Source organism: Cuculus canorus, chromosome 15, assembly GCF_017976375.1.
Source record: "Cuculus canorus isolate bCucCan1 chromosome 15, bCucCan1.pri, whole genome shotgun sequence".
Taxonomy (NCBI): domain Eukaryota; kingdom Metazoa; phylum Chordata; class Aves; order Cuculiformes; family Cuculidae; genus Cuculus; species Cuculus canorus.
This window is the reverse complement of record NC_071415.1, coordinates 15,861,340-15,880,892: the sequence shown is the minus strand read 5'-3', so window position 1 is coordinate 15,880,892 and position 19,553 is coordinate 15,861,340. Positions and strand designations below refer to the sequence as shown.

Sequence of the window (19,553 nt, the reverse complement as noted above, 5' to 3'; positions counted from 1 at the left end):
CTGCAGGTGACTCCCCTTCCCAGTCAATGTTCAACAAAACCTTCATTTGCACAAGTCTTTACAAAGTTATCTAGCAGATAGAGAGGACCAAGAACCCACATTAGTGCTAAATAACACATTTTTTCTTCTCTGTTTGCGTTTCAGTTTGCACACAAAGAGGCAACAGTGATGAATCTAAGGCACACTGTAACAGTTACGACCTTAAGGAACATGGTGTTCATAACCTTGTTCTGTGCACAGTATCTGTGGGTTGGGAGAAGAGGGAGAAGGAAACAGGCACACAAGATTACTCACGTAGGTCAAGTTCGCTGTACAGCTCTTGCAGAAAAGGCCCTATAATAGGACACTGCAGGTACCAGTGCTGCCACGCTTGTTGTGGAATAAGACAAATAACGTAACAGAACCCAACTTTTATCAGCTCCTTTTGTCACTCTTATTCATGAATGAATGCTTTATAGCAGATAAAGAAAATACACTTTAATATCTTGGTTGTACAAGAGAGACACAAATTAGTCTTAAGAAATCTTCTCAGACCTCCCACCAACTCATCAAGAAAGCTTGTCCAAGCCCGAGGTTAAAGCAAATGCATACATTTTCTCCCATCGCCAGCCATCACAAACTCAAACACGCTTTGCTGAGCATCCGCTCACACTGAAGATCTGCCTGCATGCCTAATCAACTAAGGGTTTTCCTCGTTGCTCAGTCCTGATGGGATTCCAACACTCTGGAAATATCGTCACAGCAAAACCCACTTAAATCTCATTTCCCTACACTCCACATCTGCCTCGCTTTCAACAGCTCTCCTCCAATTTTATACCCACGTGCTTTGGCTTGTTGGCAGCACATCTTCACTGAGACTTTACCGCCACTCTCACTCACCCCTTAGCCCAACTTTCCTTTTCTAAACTATTTATATTCTCCCCTATCCCTCCTTTATCGCACATTTCCTGATGCGACCATCTTTTCCTGCCGCTACTACATTTTAATGAGAAAGTCCTTATCAAGTTTACTACAGATTTCCACGTATTGCAGCAATGTTAAATACACACCAAAGGTGCGTCCTTTTTCATAGACAACACCACTTTTCAGAGACAGGGTCAACAAACCAACAGCTGACTGAAGTGGTTACGATGCCAGAATTAACAGCTATAGGGGCTTTATATCATGAGTTCAGGTAAGCCCCTATACCCTGTGCCAGTCATCTAGTCCTTCTTTGGGCAAAAGATTCAATGGTATCAATTAAGGAACTGCATTTCACGTCAAATACCAAATAACACGATGTCTGCTAAAACAGTATGCATAATGATCTACTACAAAAAAAGCCCAAACCTCAAGGTAGCTGACAGCCTTAAATACCATGTGCAAAGAACGTTTGATCAATACTACCTATAAATACACTATTTGTATTTGTAGAAAGAAGCACAGTGCTTCATATACAAAAATAACCCAACTTGCGGGTGTGACCTAGGCTATAATTACCTGAAAATAAGACTGCCGCAAGAGCAGTTAAAAAAATAGACCTAAGTAGGCAAACATCCGCCCAGGGAGTGTTTCCACTAAGATAAACAGATTTTTATAGAGCTTCACAGATTTTGAAAATGTTTTGCGCTCTGATGCATGATTAAAGCACACCGGTATCTTCACGTACACGAGGGAGAGGACTGTAATAGTAACACTGAGTTACCTTAAAGCTTCCCAGGAGTTACACTTGGTTATTTATAATTCATTTCAGAGTACTCACATAGGACACAGTATAGCGGGTAATAAGGCACATGCCTAACTTCCCAAGCGCCAGCAATTCAGCAACACATTTTGGATCTTAACACATAAAACACTCGAGCAGGTGACCCGATAAAGCAAGGATTTGAAATTCTGAATTTGCCGACACTCTGGGACACACCAGGTTCCTGCACACAAGGTACATGGAGCTAAGGACACTTGCAGAGCTGGTTGCATTACAATTCCCCAGGTTATTCCAGCGACCGGGACGTAACCAGGAAAGAAGTGCAAATTACCTGGCTGGCGTTTACAGCACACCAGAATCCATAGCCTACGACTGCCACGGTACCATGAATTCATGCAAAATAATTCTGAAGTACCCCGACATATTTTACTTCCCGCTCCTTACAAAAAGATTATCATTTGCTACAGCACAGCACTGGAAAATCCCATCAGGTTATTTGGTCAAAATACTGCCGCGATTAGGCAAGTGGGAAGGCACTCATTCAAAAATGCCCCCGAATTGCTACCCGTGAGCAGGAGGCCGCGGCAGACGGCTTACAGCACTGAGATTTGGAGGAGGTTTGTTAAAAAAAAAAAAAAAAAAAAAGAAACATGCAAAACTTCTTAGTTTTGTTGTTGGTCCTTGAGGTAAAGCAAATTCTAAGAAAATAATACTCAAAGCCAGGAAAAAAAAAACTCTACAAGAACCGACAAACCAACCTCAGAATATTTCCTAAAAAAAGGTTCCTCAGAATGATTCAACCAATCCTCTAACAAAATATTAATGCCTCCTCCATGGCAAGTATTTAGTGCAGCCAATTATAATAAAAAGAAGGCCCTTGCAAAAATAAAGTGCTATTTGTTTCCTTTTATCTACATCAATCCTTCAGTATAACCTTTGCTTGAACACAGAAAAGTACGAGATTCTTCATGCTGTTGTCAGAGAAGTTTTGCTTCTTCCCTCAATTTTACATTAATATGCACATTACGTTTCTACTGAACACAACGTATTCCATTACACAGGAAATTTGAAGAGTGTCAAAAAAGCATTTCAAACTGTGATCAACACCCGTGCTCTCACGCTCATCGCATCTGAAGAGCATCTCGGTACATCGGAGCAGAGGGATTGTTTGCATTTACAGGATGTTTAAATCCCAAATGGATTTTGCATTGTAAAAAGCAAATCTCAAAAAAAGATCCATTTTGCCACTAAGACAAGAAGTTAACATAGATTTCCAGAAATGTCAGTTTGTGCCTCAAAGTTAGGTTTGTGAAGTTGAACGAACACAACGCTTCTCGACTAAGGCATTTCCCAGAAATCTCACAATTTTCCCACGAGCAACCAATGAGTTTAAAACCCAAGAGTTCGAGACTAAAACCCAAGAACTCCCACTTCATTAAGTCTCGGGCTCTGGTTTCCCGGTTTTCTTAGGTCAGGGACCAAACCACACAACCACGTTTAACGGGATCCCACCTTCCTCAGGCAGACGATGGCTTACGATGGACTGGCGGGCTGGGATGGCGCTGCTTTGGCAGGCTCACCCAGCCGCCGGCTCGCCCAGCCGCTGCCTCGCTCTCTCAACGCGTCCTGCTCGGCCTCGGTGACGTGCCGGCACGGGACGGGTGCCGGTCGCCAGTACCGGGGACTGCTGTACATCCGGATGATGCGCGGCGCCTGGAACCAGGTGTCGACCAACTGGAAGGCGACCAAGTCCAGCGTGACCCCGTCGAAGGCGGCCAACAGGTTGACCGGGGTGGCTTCCCTGAGGAACCTGGGCACCGCCACCGCCTCGGGGAGGCTGACGTTCCCCAGGAAGAGATGCATCAGCACCCGCTTGCGCAGGCAGTCCCTGAGGTACAGCACCAGCTCCTCCAGCCGCTCCACCAGGAACCGCTCGTCCCAGCCGCCCAAGGGGCCGCGCAGCAGCAGGGACAGGACGGCCGTCTTCAGCACGTAGGAGGAGAGCACGCGGCCCCACTGGGAGCCCAGCGGCTCGTCCAGGCCGCGCCGCCGCAGGTCGCGCAGCCCCTTGAGGATCTGCAGGCACTTGAGGTGGCAGGCGGCGGCCGGGGCGCGCTCCTTCACCCAGCCCAGCAGCCGCTGCTCCTGCCTCGAGGCGTCGAGGCCCCAGAGGGCGGCGGGCCCGCGCGGCGGCGGGGCGGTGAGGTAGAGCGCGTCGCCCAGCGGGACGGCGGGCACGAGGCGCACGGCCATGGCCACGTGGCAGCACACGTAGTCGGAGCGCGGCGCGATGTGCAGCGTGGGCGGCCGGCCCGGCGCCGCCGACAGGCTGACGCGGCAGCTGTCGCGCAGGCGGTAGCGCACGGCGCCCAGGCAGCGCCGCACGTGCCCGCGGAACCAGCGCAGCACCAGCGCGGCCGAGAGCTGCCCGCGGCCCCGCGGCTCCGCGCCCGCCCGCGCCCGCAGCGAGCACGCGAAGGCGCCCGCGCCCCCCTGCGCCCCGCGCGGCTCCAGCGGCGGCGGCAGCCGCAGCGGCACCAGCACGTCGAAGCGCTCGGGGCCGCGCACCGCGTGCTGCTCGTAGGCGCTGCCCACGCGCACGAAGTCCCCGCGCAGGCTGAGCGCCAGCGGCCCCGGGCGCAGCCCCTGCGCCTTCGCGGCGCGCACCAGCTCGGCCACCACGCGCCCCACGTGCGCCTTGCTGTGCCCCAGCACGTGCGGCGACACGCGCAGCTCCCGCGCGTGGAAGCGCTCCAGCGCGCCGCGCAGCGACCCCGCCTCCCCCGACGCGGGGTCGTCCGTTGCCCCCCCGCCGCCGCCGCCGCCGCCGCCCCGCGCCTCGGCGCAGCACCGCGCCAGCAGGCAGCCCAGCAGCAGCAGCGCCGAGCCCGCCTCCGCCGCGCCCTCCGCGCCGCGCAGCGCCTGGCACAGGCAGAGCAGCGCCGCGCACAGCCCCGTCAGCACCGGCCACAGCGCCCGCCGCCCGGGCGAGGCGCCCCCGCGCCCCCCCCGGCCGCCGCCGCCGCCCCCCGCCCCGGCCAGCGCCGCGTCCTGCCGCCGCCCGCAGGAAATGCCGCGCGTCCCGCCGGGGGCGGGGCCGGGGCGGGGGTGGGGCGGGGCCTTCCCGGGGCACCGGGGGAGCGCGGTGCGAGTTGCGCCCGCAGCCCGGAAAGCAACCGCGTCCTGCGCTGCATCCAGAGCGGCGCGGGCAGCGGGGAGGGAGGGGAGTCTGCCCCTCTGCTCCGCTCTGGGGAGACCTCAGCTGGAGTGCTGTGTGAGGATTCTGGAATCCTCAACGTCAGAAGGAGATGGAGCTGATGGAACGGGCACAGAGGAGGCTCCGAGGATGCTCAGAGGGTTGGAGCACCTCCCACCCGAGGACAGGCTGAGAGAGTTGAGGGTGTTCCGCTGGAGAAGAGAAGGCTCCACAGAGACCTTAAGAGTGACCTTCCAGTGCCTGAAGGGGCTGCAGGAGAGCTGGGGAGGGGCTGTTCATAAAGGCCTGTGGGGACAGGACCAGGGGCAATGGGGATAAACTGGAAAGGGGCAGATTTAGACTGGACATGAGGAGGAATTTCCTCACGCTGAGGGCGGTGAGGCCCTGGCCCAGGCTGCCCAGGGAAGCTGTGGCTGCCCCATCCCTGGAGGGGTTCCAGGCCAGGTTGGATGGGCCTTGGAGCCCCTGAGCCAGTGGGAGGTGTCCCTGCCCGTGGCAGGGGTGGAACTGGATGGGCTTTAGGGTCCCTTCCAACCCAAACAATGCTATGATTCTATGAGATGGGCTCCTTTTGGAGTTCTAGAGAGCGAGCACCCCTCACGAGGCTGCGCAACACGAGGGGGCGACTGAACACGAGCCAGCAGTGGCCCAGGTGGCCATGAAGGCCAATGGCATCTTGGCTTGTGTCAGAAACAGCTTGGCCAGCAGGTCCAGGGAGGGGATTCTGCCCCTGGACTCAGCACTGGGGAGACCACATCTCGAATCCTGTGCCCAGTTCTGGCGCCCTTGGAGCACATCCAGAGAAGAGCAACGAAGCTGGGGAAGGGGCTGGAGAACGAGTCTCACAAGGAGCGGCTGAGGGACTGAGGTTGTTCAGCCTTGGGAAGAGCAGCCTGAGGGGAGACCTCATTGCTCACTACTGAGGTTTTTAATACCTGTTGCATACTGCAGAAAAATAACAGGTTGTACACTAATAGCTATGACCTCAATATACAGGCTAGATCCACAGCATTGATTTTTACTACCAGTGTTAAAATCACCCATTGTTTTTAAATAGATTTTATCTAAACACTTGTTTCAGAATGTCCCATATCCAGGATATCCTGTTCACTAAATAAAGAATAATGTTATACTTATTTACATACAAGGCTGAGCTAAAAATAGGTATCCCAGTACATATGATCTGCATGACATTTCTAGAGATTTACAGAGGCTAAAGGAAGTGTCGGATATGTAGCATCCATTAACGTTTCTCCAGTTAGCAGTGTTTCATACATCTGTGTAACGGATCTGTTGATGCTACAGAACACCAGGCACTGTCTGAGGTGTAGGAAAAGCAGCCTGCACCAGCAAGCTCTCGCTCTGAGTAGGCAGAAGGACGTGGCAGAAAGACAGAAGGCACAGACAGGTGATGACATTTGTCTGGTGCTTTCGTGATGTACCCAAGACATAAGCATTAGACTCCCTTCGAGGTCAGTATCCGCCCCGGCTGCATGCGTAGGTGCAGCTGTTGCAGGTGCAGGAGGAAATATAGTGTATGGTCACCCCTGCAGGGAGTGGGTTACACCTTCAACTCAATATCATGCCCTGTTAAACAGCGTATAGCAGAAAAATACAATCATCAATTGCAAAGAAATAGCAAATTTGAAGGACCAGTCACTTAACTTGTGCCCCAATCATTACTCTTCTCAGTATTTCCTCTGAAAGAAAGCTGCTGACGCATCTCCCCCAGCCCCCGGGTGGTCCTGCGAGGGAGATACCACGATCAAAACAAACATCCTTCACTCACCGTTCCTCCAGCTTCAAGGTTTTAAGGGATATTATTTGTTACAACACAAATCAACGTGATCGGGCAGACATGCATCCGTTTTGTGTTGTGGACTAACCAGCCTCTGCCAGCTACAGCAGCAGGGTGACGGAGTCGCTACTCAGAGGTGGCAAAACTGGAGAGACTGTCTTGGTACCACAAACGACTCAGGAGTCTCAGGGACCCCGGACAACCCAGGACTGAGAGCCAGCCCTCCAGGGCACATGCGTGCACGTGGAGGAGTTTTGGGGAGGGGTGTTACTACACTTTCTCACTTAAAATATTTTCTCCTTAATAAGCAGAACGTTCTTGTCACCTCTGCCAGACTGTTTGCTCATGATAAGCAAGGTTTAGCACTTCTTAATCAGAAAGCCTGCAAGCAGACCTGGCTGCTATGAAACACATCTAGCCCAATACAGGATTTCCTTGCTGTAGAAGGACGGCTTCCTGAATAATTCAGGCAACATTCCCTTGTCCAAGCCTGTCCTTATCACAGCCAGGAATGCCCTGGTTCTGTGCTGGTGAAGAGCATCAACTGGCTCATCTCCAACTTGTCCCGTGTCGTTTGGAGACCCTCAAGGATTATTTTGCCTAGAGACTTGTGTGAGTGGGGCATTTATGCCGACACATTACACTGCCATTCAGGAAGCCATGCCTATATATTTCCAGCTAAACAATGAAACAGGAACCAAAAAAACCCAACCAATCTGCATCAGTGCCAGCCGGCGTGCCGAGCTCTGTCTGACAAGCTGTGTGCAGGGGAGACTGCTGTCATGTGTCCTCCAGAAAGCTGAAGTTCCCGGTAGGGTGAGAATGCCGACTACAACATCACGGAAAGGAAACATCTCTCAGCCAGGGGAGCGCAGTTCTACAACTGCCATATGGAAAAGGAAGCAGCAGTAATTGTGAATCAGAAATGTTTCTTACAGCAAAAATAGAAATGTGAAAACTCTCCAAGTTAAGATCACAAGTCTTGCACTCGCTCTTTAAGTTCACTGTTTGATGTGATCCACATATGAACGACAACAGTCCCACTGGTGCGTAGCTTCCAGTGCTGTATCTCCAGACTCCATCAAGCCCTGCACGCTCTCCCAGGGCAGCAGAGCAGGCTGAGCGCTGCGCTGGTCCTCCCAGACCCTGCCGGAGGGTGCTGCCAAAAAACAACACTCCTGCCCTGCCTTACCTACTGCAGTCCGGGCCGTTCTCCAAGAGCTGGGGTGGCAGAACGAGGTGCCAATGTGTCACCGTCCCCGCGCAGGGCAGTCCCCGGGTACGGGAGCCTGCTCAGCTCTTCCCTTCCCCTACCACCCCAGGGATCAGCCGAGCTCACGGGTCTGGGGATCCCCAAGATGAAGCCAGGTAACCCCTAGGTTTGAAAAGCATCTGGTAGAGCCAAATCTTGCATCAGGCACTCATGTTAAACTAGTTCAACAAAAAACATTTAATACCAATCTAATTAAACCTGGATGTATATGTGTGTTCAAATGTAAATTTAATCACTAACTGAAATGGTTTAGCTTAATTAATATTAAGTCACTTATAACTTGTATTTGCACCATAACTTGCTAAACTAATGAAAACAGACTGCATAGCTGAGCACTAATTTGCTGATTAAAGCAGAATAATTTAAATGAGGACTATAACATTTTCATTGTACCACTTTGGGGTTATTGTGCCATTTGATTGATCTTAAAATCAATTTAGTAAGATTGAACCATTTTAAATAGGTCTGGATCTTTAATGCCTGTTTGCTAGCAAAGAGAGAACTTCGGAAAATAATTCAACATGGGTTTCAACTTCCTATTTATTGCTCACAGTATCAGAACACATTTTTCCATTTGCTTCCCAGGGAAAATATGCTGCTTGCCCAGCACTACCCCTCCAAATAATTTTTCAATCAAGTTGGTTGAAATTTGCCATTGGGAAGAAGAGCAGAGGTCCAAAGCACTAATGTATGCAATTTTATACAAGAGAGTTCCTGCTAAGGTACTCGGGCTGCAGCAGGACATCGACCCTGCCTGCCCGTGTCACCCCACCTGAGAGCAATAAAGCCAAAACTTCATCAGCTGCTCAGAGAATCACCTCTTCTTTTTTAACTTGGAAATATAGGTTTGCACAAAGCAGATTAAAACTCCCCTCACTTTCACCACTACGCTTAGAAACCCCATCTCCCAGCATTTGTGAATTCATCCTGGCAGAGACTCCCGCACTAGAAAACGGCTCTGTGGTGATACGTATCACCTTAATCACAACAACAACAACAAGAAGCAGCTTATGTTTTTCATAAACCAGTGCAAGGGACTTGGAGAAAAGACCCCGGGCTTGTCCCCCAGCTTCCTGCTGGTTCCATCAGCCCTGTACCTGCGTCACCAGTGGCTTTCAAAGGGCAGCAGAGCGGCAGCAGCAGCTCCCCACCGGTGACTCCTGTTACGGGGTCCCAGCCATGAGCCAGTCTGGCCTCCCTGCCTTTCAGCTTTGAGCTCTTGTACCCCTCAGCTCACCAAGAAATTAGAGAAGGGGCTCTGTGCCTGACAAATGACCCGCAGCAGCGAGCTGCAAAGATGAAGCTTCGGCACGGAGCGATGAAATACAGCACACAGAAACAAAGGCGAGCACACAACAGGGAACAACCTCTGTTACTGGCTTACAGCGTCAAGTAATGAGATGATCCTGGCTCAGCTGACACTCCTCCTGATGAGCCTGGGCTGGATCACCCACCCAGGGAAAAGGAAGGAAAAAACAGCGTGGGAGGAAACCTGAGTGAAGAACATCAGTCCAAGGAAACCTGCTTATCAGCAGTCAGCAATTAGGGTGGAAAAATCTGATGCTCTGACTCGGATCCCCCTCAGTCCTGTAGGGCTGGAGGGCAGAGGCAGCTCTAGAGAGCCTTGTTATAGACCCTTACCTCGACCTGTCAAAGACAGAGAGGGAAAAAGCTAATAGCTTAAAAGAAAAGTGGCCTGTGGAGAAAGAAAAGCAACTCAAAACTGATAAAAGCGCCTGAGCCAGCAGTGTTTCTCACTTCTGTGTTTCCAGAGGCACTTGGGCTCAGGGAGGTTTTCACCCCATACCTGTGTGGGGAGGCCGGCAGCAGTCCCCAGCTGGGAGCATCTGTCGGGCAGTGCCGCCCCACGGACACCAGCCCGTGCCCGTGCAGGGCAGCGTCCTCCGCACTGCTCCTCGCCCACCCAGTTCCAGTGGAAAGACGCTGAGGGGATGCTGCGGGCACTGCTCAGCATTGGTTGAAATGAAAACCTTGCAGCACAAGGATACAGGAGATGTCTGCATATGCCGTCGTTTAAATCATGCCTAAAACCCCATCCTCAATCATGAGATCTTCCTGCTCCAACAGAAATCTTTACCTGTTCGGCTGCCCCATAGGGGACCAGCATTACAGCACTGGAGCATGAAAACCCACCAGGAAGGCTAAACTTGATCTCTTCCCACCTTCTTTGATCTCTTCTCCGCACCGATTTCTCAGGCTGCCCACCTTTAATTAAGTTTAAGCATTCCACAGATCGATGCAAAGCAGCACAATTGCTTCATCAGAAAGACAGCAAGTGCAGCATATACCTGTCTTTGTTTAAGGCCGGTCAGATGTGCTGATGACGCGACAGCTATTTTTACACCTGGTGTCTTGGGTCTCTTATAATTATTACAATGCCAACAACTTGAACAGAGTTGGGACTGTCTTTCATGTTTTACCTAATTCAACTCAAATCTTTTTTGTTGTAGTTTATGACACAGAAAGCATCGTATTTGCTCCCTGCAGCTGTGAAATACAAGTTACCCTTCTCATCTCATATAGGTACAAATGCAAAGCCCACCGAAACCACAGGAACCACCCCGGCTCACCTAAGGGAGACAGATCAAGCCCAGCTGCCTTTACAACAAGCTGGTTCATGGTTGCATTTTATTTCTTACTTGAAATAAAACACGTTCTGCCTCGTGTTTCCTTTGCCATCTCTGAAGTGGCACCTGCAAATGGGGCAGGAGAACAGTGAGTGCAAAAGGTTGGTTTTCCCATATCTCGGCACATCCGTGACCCGACTGAGGTCCTGCTACTGTGAGTGATTAAGCCCCTCTTTGGGGTTTTTTACAGCACCCAGAGGAACTAGCAAGTGATTTTGCAGATGGAACATGAGGGCACCTTCCAGAGGAGCAAAGAGGATGGTGAGACATCCTCGTCAGCAGCCGCCAGTACCTGTCCTCCACGGACAGAAGGCCCCTTTGGCTCCTCCTCAGCATCGGGCTCAAGCTGCAGTGCCCAAAGCCACCCCCTCCGCAGCAGCAGGGTCACCAGTGCCTCTGCCCGAGTCCTCTGTGAATGGAAACGAACATGCTCATAATTAAAGGAGGACACACGTGTGGAAGAAAGCATGGAGCAGTAAAAAAATCACCGAGAAAACACTGACGTGAAAGAGCCTCAGCCACCTTTGCAGCATCGCATGTTAGGGACCATGGATGTGGCACTGCAGAGCAGAGGCGTCACCCGCCACTCTCGCAATAATGTGCTGATCCTCACGGTAGCAGAAAAGAAGAGACACCCACAGCGGCCAAAGAATGAAGAGCTTGAATCGAAAAACAAAAAGGAACGGTTACCCACCCATAAACAAGACCTCTGCTCGGATCGGAGCTCTATAACGGCATGGCATTGTCCTTGTATGAATGCTATTCCCCCCCAGTCCCTGCTCTGCCTGCTGCCACGGCGCGACAGATGCCGGAGGCTCCGGGAGAGACGCCGCAGGCTGAACAAATTTCAAGCTCTCTCTGAGAGCACTTTGATATCGAAAGTCACACACTTGAGATTTCCATACCTTTTCGCTGCACTGTGGTTACAGCTTTTCTGGGATCTGATCTGACGGGAGCTTTAACAACTCATCTCTGTGGGAAGATTTTTAGTCATTCAAGTAGTATGAAATACCAAGGGTTGCATCTGAACTCACTAAGAGATTTAAGTTCACACAATTTAGCACCAGCCTTTGGCTCTGGAATAAATACTATCCCTTCTTTCTAGGCTCGTTTTTGTCAGGTTTATGAATTATAAGCCTACGATATTATACCTTTTAAATATCACTCCTAAACAGAGTACAATGAATTATTCATGATGATTGAATGCGTCATTGGATTTTTTTTCCCTTGTTTTAATGCATCATTCATGGACTTCTGAACATTTATCTTACTTGAAGCTGTTCGCCGAATGATTTGAATGAGCAATTTTGAACCAGGAGGTTTCTTGGACACCATTTGCCTCCAGTATCCTCTCTCATTTGTAATTTGTGCTGTGCATACAGCTGCACGTGTGCTACAGCAGCGATTTAGCTCCTCAAGTAGATGACTAAATAAATAAAAATATAAGATAAATTGAAGGCTGCAAGTCTCTGCATTTATGACAAATTACAAGCAAATACAACCAGCTCTAGAGTCTGTCTATAAACACATGTATCTGTCATCTTCCTTTGCAAGGCTCAGCTCCCTGAGAAGAGAGAACTAATTTCTCATGTATCATCCCTCTAAACATATGCCTGAAGTCTTCCTAGATTCTCAATTTTTGTGTAAATAATAGCACTTGTGTCACTTAAAATTGAGCTATAATTATTTCTCATTAGCAAGTATTGCAGTGTTTGGGTGGGAGGAATTGAAAAGTGGACAGTTATTGTACTTTTAAAAAAATGACAACATTTCAGCTACCTTTGAAGTCTTCAAGTAAACTGCGTTTTTCCTGCCAAAGTCAGAACAATGAGGGCTGATGAGGAGACATGGAAGACAGCTCCTCGCCCATCACTAGTAGCTTTCCAGGGCAGGGCTGGAATTGAGCCATTAAAATCATCGGTAAGATTGGTCTGCAAGTATAGTTTAATTCCTGCTGCTGTTCTTTTGCTGGATAACACCACTTAAAAGCACTGAAGTATGTACATTCTCACCAGACACCAGGATTGTTGTATGGTTCATGCAGAAACTTGGGAGGTTCAGCCCCTCTCAAACTGTGTTTCCAGTGTATTCCTGCTACGGACTTGCTGGGTGCCCACAGGCAAGTCACTAAAGGCTCTGAACAAGCTTAGCCTGAAGCATACAACTATCCCCGTTGCTCCTGTGCTTAGAGCGAAGGATAAACTTCCATCTCTGGTAGACTCGCACCCAGCAGCCTTCTCTTAATGCAGCCCGAAAGTGAAGCCCGTTTCTCACGAGAACGCCACGGGCTAGAAGAGACAAGAGTTGGTAAACACAATAGGGTCGGTCCTGAGAGGAGAATGGGACTCTGCTCTGTCTGCCTCAGCACCTGCAGCTGCCAGCGTGGGAAGACTTGGGATGAAACACCCGGAGAGCAGAGGCCCTGCTGGGTTTTGGTATTCAGGCACTAGTCCTGGGAAAGCGAGTTGTGTGGGTTTTCCTACATCAGAAGCTGGGTACCAGCTCCGGACCACATCTCTCCCCACACGGGAGGGAAGAAACATCTATCAGCAAGATGAGAGAAAGCTCTAAATTAGACACAGGCTGCTGTTTAAAGAGGAACCCTGCTTTAATCCAGAGATAGCAACAAAGATCAACAGGACTGAGTCATCTGCCTTGGCACTGCATGACTGTCTTCACCTAGAAGCAAATGCTTCTCACTCCACTAAATGTTTTAGCCATTTGTATACACACTGATCAGCCTCTGACTGCCCTCAAACCACAAACCTGGGAGACATTCATGACAGCTTGCTAAAACGCAGCTGGTGGAACTTGCCTTTAAAATGCACCACAAAAAAATTCAAACCCTCCTTATTCGCTTAAGTGCCTCCGGTCTGACTCAAGCAGTCCCTGCTGGGGGCCGGCCAGTGGCTGCAAAGAAATCAGAAAAGCAGGATAAAACAGTAAGAGGCAATGTGCTGATCAAGGAGCAGATAACAGCCCTGTGCACAGATGGAAACTCTCTGCTCCTCCTCACCAAGAAATAATTCTCACTCCTTCTGGAGGAGAAGGATCAGGATCAGAATCAAGCCCTTGGTTATCACAGGAGCTAGAAGCCTCCTTCATCACTTTGGAAGAAAGCATTTAATCCCACTGCGTATTACAACACCCAGATTACATGTTCATCTTATGGTTCAGAAGGGAGGCCCAAACCCCAAAGGCACAGTGAAGACCGTGTCACCTTCCCAACTGTGTGTTTTGAAAACGCAGCTTTTCACAGCCTCCCCGTCGGATCCAAGTTCCTTTTCCTCTGTCAACACCACCAGAGTTCATCAGAATAGCTATGACAACAGACTCGAGTAAGCTGTATACTTTGGCCTCTGCCTGCCATTAACCCCTGCCGGGATGGCTGACATTAGTCCACCTTAGTTCTGCCTCAAAACAACAGCAAAAAGAAATGACAGCCCTGCAGGAGCTGTACAACAGAAGCTCTGTATAGCACTCGAGCATCTCAAGCCCGTTTGTAACCTCCTATCACCTTTTGTAGTCTTTCGAAATCTGAAACAGGATTTATTTAAAGAAAAATAAATAAAAAGTACTTTTTGCATGAGGAAAATGAAAAGCAGCTCCATTTTCTGTGTAAACCAACAGAAAAAAAGAGTAACTGCCAGTGAGCAGGGAAAAGCACAACAGTGGAAGTGGCAGAACAGCTGACCCACACTTCAACGGATGGGCACAAATCCTGCTCCAGTAAAAAGAAGGTACAAATCCTGCTCGGGAGCATAAAGCAGTGTGTTTTGTTCTCCTGGTTCATATTTTATGCCCACAGCTAGAGGCAGTATTACTGCCTGACGGCCTACTTAAATGTGCAGGATGTTTTCAGCTGCTGAGGACAAAGAACTCGCTGTGAGCACTCTCAACAGTTACTAAAGATATGACCAAATGCACTGACCTCACACACTGATTTCCTGGGATTTGATGTCCCCAGCCTTCAGCCAAACTGAACACATTAAAAATTAGATTTGTCTCTTAAATGTTGCTGCCCCGAGTGAGCAGCATGTGATAGTCTCGGAGGCCACTCACATCTTGGACAAAGGATCACATGAACGCTTCACTAGATCAGCAGCAAGTCAGGGAATCTCTGTAACCACTGCCTCGGAGAATAGCTGGCTTCAGACGAGTACCATCTACCCAGGAAAGCCCCACAGGTGCCTTGTCCAGTATTCAATCCTGACGCAACAGCTAAGAGACCAGGAAACCGTCTGGCTCGGATTCCAGTTGATATCACACAACCATGGTACGTACAGCGGGCGTGCAACTTCCAGCTTGGAGTCCAAACATACTGCGCTTCTTCATCCTTGGCTCTAATCATGTACTTATAAAAGACGCTGTCCCCATAAAAAAGTTATTAAAGACTTCACAATGAGCTACTCATCAAGCAATCTTTTCTTCTCTCTTCACTCAATTATTGAAGTCCATGGCGTACACCATTGCACCAGAAAAAAAAAAAACCCACCCCCAAAATAACAACAAATCCCTAAGGAAGAAAAATTTGCTTAAATAATGAATTCAGAACTGAGCCTGAAAGAAACCTCCACAAATGCAAGTCTTCAAATGTAAGTCTTATAATATCAATTTTTATTCAAGACAGACTGAAAAGAAATACTTGCTAGTACTTCATTTACTGACCCTGAAAATAGAACTCAAACGTCCTACTTAATTAGTATTAACCATTTTAAAATAAGCCGATGAGCTCCAGCTTATTTCAAGTGCATATAAACTTGAAGGCAACAAAGAATGTATTTATCATTTTTGTGTGTCTACAAACACACGCATTATATATAAAAATCATGTACATACATCCATACATATTTTGCTGCCACCTTGTGATCAGTCTCTGAATAAGCAGCACCCCTAAAAACTGAACCAGTTCTGCCTCCCTTATTCACATTTAGCTCAACTGACTTTAACGCAGGCATTTCTGAACGGCAACTCGATGTGACAAAGGATGGCTGATTCAGATGCTTAGTGAAGAAAATTTTAAAAGGCTGAATAAAATAACTATTAGTCTTCTGCAATTTCCATGCACTTTTGTGTCAGTTTATTGCCACAAGTATTATGGAAAAGATCACTAAATTCTTTCTGATAAAAATATTGCAGCCTTACATCCAAGCTGAATAGCTGTCTTCAAAACTGAATAAGCTGGTGCCTGTAAAACAAAGAATTAAAGATTAAATACATCTAATGAAGTGTTTTGCTTGAAACAGGTTGTGGCAAGGGATATAAAGCATTACCTAAAAAAAACCCAAAACCAAATAAAACACAAGGCAAAAACACAAACAGAAAAAAAAAACCACTAAAACCCACCTGTATCTGTAGTCTAATCTACCCTAGAGAAAACTAAATTTAAAGTGCTCAACTTTGCAGAATGTTTCCAGTTTTCCAGAAATGCAAGTAAAGAAAAAGAAGTCATGGTTGTGTTCATCTCTCAAGATGATGCCCCAAGTTCCCAGCTGTATGGATAGCACCTATTAGACTTTCCTTCAAAAATATTTAACCTAAACTTAAAATAAAAGTAGAAGATGTGCAGAGAACACCTCTCAGGAAAACACGATCACTTTAACACTTGACATAAAACTCCAACAGGTGCAATTCTGTTCTAGAAAACTGAAAGCTATTCTAGGCAATGTTTTCTTATATTTACCTTTGGGAAAGAATATCAAGAGCCTTATTTTCTATCTCTCAAATGAAGAACTACATTACAGTCACTGGATAAAGAAGATAAGAATATCACGCCTACATTCTCACTAACGGTGCCAATTAGTTAACATTGTACTTACCGCTTCTGCATCGTGCTCCAGCCCAATGTCATGGTGCTCCCGTTCATCATCCCGAAACTGCTTTATGATCTTTAAAAACAGCAGGTTTCAGTAAGTCTCCTTTGCAGAGAAATCATGGCTGGCAGCGAGTACCGAAACCTGCGCTGTTGCCCATTACATGCACCAGCACAGGCACCTGAGGCCCAGGTCTCAAGAAGGAAACCTACAGCACTCCTCAAACCTAAACTTCTTTTAATAGTCTTTAAAAAGTCTTTTAAAAATAAGTTTATTATATTACTATTTTTTTCCACTGTTTCAAGAAAACCTACAACATATGGTCATAGTAACTTACAACACTAATTAGTTTAACACATACAAATTAATCTGACAATTTGAGTTTAAATTTACTGAAATTAAGGTCCCTGCCTTGTCAGATAACCAGTAAGAGTTTTTCCCTGTAAGGTAACACAGCTTTTATCCATTCTAGCATACTCCAAAGAACTCTATCTTTCTCTTTTAATTTCTCAGCTGGGATAAAAGGTTTTTAAGGACTGTCTCTTGAGATGTCTGAAGATAACAACTGCTTAATAAAGTGCTCAGATTTTACAGGCACCCAAGCACTGTCCCTAGAGCACAGATTTGCATTGCTTTCGGTTTCATCACTAGTCCTCCTCATATTGGCTCCGTGAATAACCTTGCTCCTTAGCTTTCTCTCTTTGCTTTGGCTGTCTCAGTTTGCAGTCCTTTTTCAAGACTAGAACTACATAATCATATCCACTAAAGCAAAATGTCACTACACAATCATACTGCCTCCTTTTGTTTCCACTCTAAAACCTTCCTATCAATCAAAAATAATCAATATTAAAGCATAGTTCTCCCAACCAAATGGGAAATGCTGAATTACTGAAAGCCCGCTGAAATTAGTCCAACACGCTTTTTAATTTTGATGCTTGATAAGTTATTGCTGCTGAAGGGAAAAACATCCTCTTCACTTGAATTCTCTGTTGACTTTAACATTGTAAGCGATTGAACAAAAAGAGATCTACTGTAAATTCTAAGAGCATATTTATCATTCTAAAAGACTAAGGTCACAATAGGCAATTTAATGAATGTGTTAAACTACTTTCTAAGTCATAGCTAAATACCTGCAATAGTTCTTTGTACTTTTCTGGATCTCCTTCCACGAGAGTTCGGATCTGGCTGTTGTAGTGATCCGATATACTCTCCTCCACTGCCACCGTGCAAGCCATTGCACCTTTCTTTCCAAGTAAAGCACTTCCAGCCCCTGTGATACCAAACAGATGCAAACAATGACACCTGAAGAAATAAAAACTATTTAAGCATCTGAAGACTTAGTAAAACAACAATAATAGCAATGATGCAAACTCACCTAAAACAAAACCTGCTACGTTCCAAAAAGGCAACAGAATAGTAGGTCGAACTCTGTATGCGACCATTAGTTCATTGAACTTTTTCAGGTGGTCTTTTTCTTGATTCCACATTTGCTGCAAAAGAGCCAGATCACAGTAAAGCGTAAAATCGGGAAAATTAAAGATTTCATAAAACTAATAAGCTAAATAAAAACAAAACAGCTCGGGCCACTCACACTCTGACTGCAGAAGTAACACTGCTCACATCACAGAAAGGAAATCGTGAAAAAAAGCAAATAAGGAGAGTTATAAATAGGCACTGTAAAAATATTTCTAAAATAGGAGTCTTTGTGACACTACTACAGCAGTTGTAGTCCTGGTAACCTCACCCCTCTTTACAAATTGTGAGAATTAATAGATAAGTTTTGCTGCAGCTGGTTTGTGTTTAATTATCTTGTCATATAAGTCTGTCTTGTAGCAAGAGAGAATATGCAGACAATCTCCAGACATGGATAAATAACCTGAAAGAACAAACCCTCTCTTATTGCTGCAAGAATTTATTGATGTGCCTAACTGTCTTGTGAGATGTAGCTGTCTTGGGTCAGGAGCTCACCTGCAGGGAGACGTGGTTGGATAACCTACAAATAGAAGCGTTCTTTGGGGACTTACACAGTTCTTAGTCTGTCTCCCCAGTGCTCCTGGGAGCTGGGATGCCTTTTTAGAAGAGCATCCGATTCAGCGCTGAACTGTAAAAGAAAAGTGTTCTTGCCTTTGCTTCGAAGACTCTGTTCTTTTCAATACTCTACCGGTGAACAAGTGTTTCTCACAACCCCCTCGCGTTTAGGAAGAGGCACAGCGGTCGTTTTACCGCTTCGTTTGACCAATCAACCAAGTGCAGCTTAGCGAGCAGCGCCGCGATCCGCCGCGCCCCGCTGACCTGAATGACCGGCCCCGCGCTGGACCTGCCCAGGACGGCCATCTGCCCCGCGTAGATGCGGTTCGCGCCGAACTCCCCGGCGTGGTCCACGCGGATGATGCGGTCAATGACGGCCTTGCCGAGGCGCCCCGGAGCCGCGCCGCTGCTGCAGGGCCTGAGCGCGGCCCCTCCGGTGGGCGCGGGCCACCTCCCCCCGGGACCTGCCGGAGACACAAGGATGAGGCGGGCCCCGCCTCCGCCTCCCTGAGCCGAGGGGTGCGCGGGAACCCCCCGAGCCCCTATACCCGCCGCGCCGCGCAGGGGCCGGCACCGCCCGAGCCCCCCCCGCAGGGCCGCCATCATTCCGCCGACCCGCCTCGGCGCGCCCCGTGACGTCATCACAGCGCGCCGCCCCCGCCACTCCGATTGGCCGGAGAGCAGCGCCGCCAGTCAGTACCGGCGTCCCCGGCTGCCATGGCAACGGGGCGGGGGCGGCGGGCGCGGCCCGGGGGGCAAAGCTAAACCGTGTATGGAACGTTCACTACGGTAATAATAGGTCTCCCCTATTAAGTCAGCGCCCTGCTCAGATCATAGAATGATTTGAGTTGGAAGGGACCGCAAAGCCCATCAAGTTCCACCCCTGCCACGGGCAGGGACACCTCCCACTGGATCAGGGGCTCCAAGGCCCATCCAACCTGGCCTGGAACCCCTCCAGGGATGGGGCAGCCACAGCTTCCCTGGGCAGCCTGGGCCAGGGCCTCACCGCCCTCACCGTGAGGAAATTCCTCCTTATATCCAGAAGTACTTATGGGTACTGCCCCTCTCCAGTTCGCACCCATTGCCACCAGT

At 48.5% G+C, this 19,553-nt stretch overlaps 2 protein-coding genes across 2 annotated transcripts; both read right to left on the bottom strand.

The window, feature by feature from the left end:
* Positions 1 to 2,314: 2,314 nt before the first annotated feature.
* ITPRIPL2 (ITPRIP like 2) lies at positions 2,315 to 10,612 on the bottom strand. The gene is made up of 3 exons (XM_054080908.1): positions 10,564 to 10,612; positions 9,614 to 9,619; positions 2,315 to 4,872 (listed from the first exon to the last, which is right to left on the bottom strand). Exons 1-3 carry the CDS (start codon positions 10,610 to 10,612, stop codon positions 3,218 to 3,220), a joined length of 1,710 nt encoding a protein of 569 aa, XP_053936883.1. The 3' UTR covers positions 2,315 to 3,217.
* Positions 10,613 to 15,220: 4,608 nt separating this feature from the next.
* On the bottom strand, positions 15,221 to 19,115 carry COQ7 (coenzyme Q7, hydroxylase). The gene is made up of 6 exons (XM_054080797.1): positions 19,010 to 19,115; positions 18,726 to 18,925; positions 17,809 to 17,923; positions 17,564 to 17,703; positions 16,440 to 16,508; positions 15,221 to 15,808 (listed from the first exon to the last, which is right to left on the bottom strand). Exons 1-6 carry the CDS (start codon positions 19,101 to 19,103, stop codon positions 15,731 to 15,733), a joined length of 696 nt encoding a protein of 231 aa, XP_053936772.1. The 5' UTR covers positions 19,104 to 19,115; the 3' UTR covers positions 15,221 to 15,730.
* Positions 19,116 to 19,553: the final 438 nt, after the last annotated feature.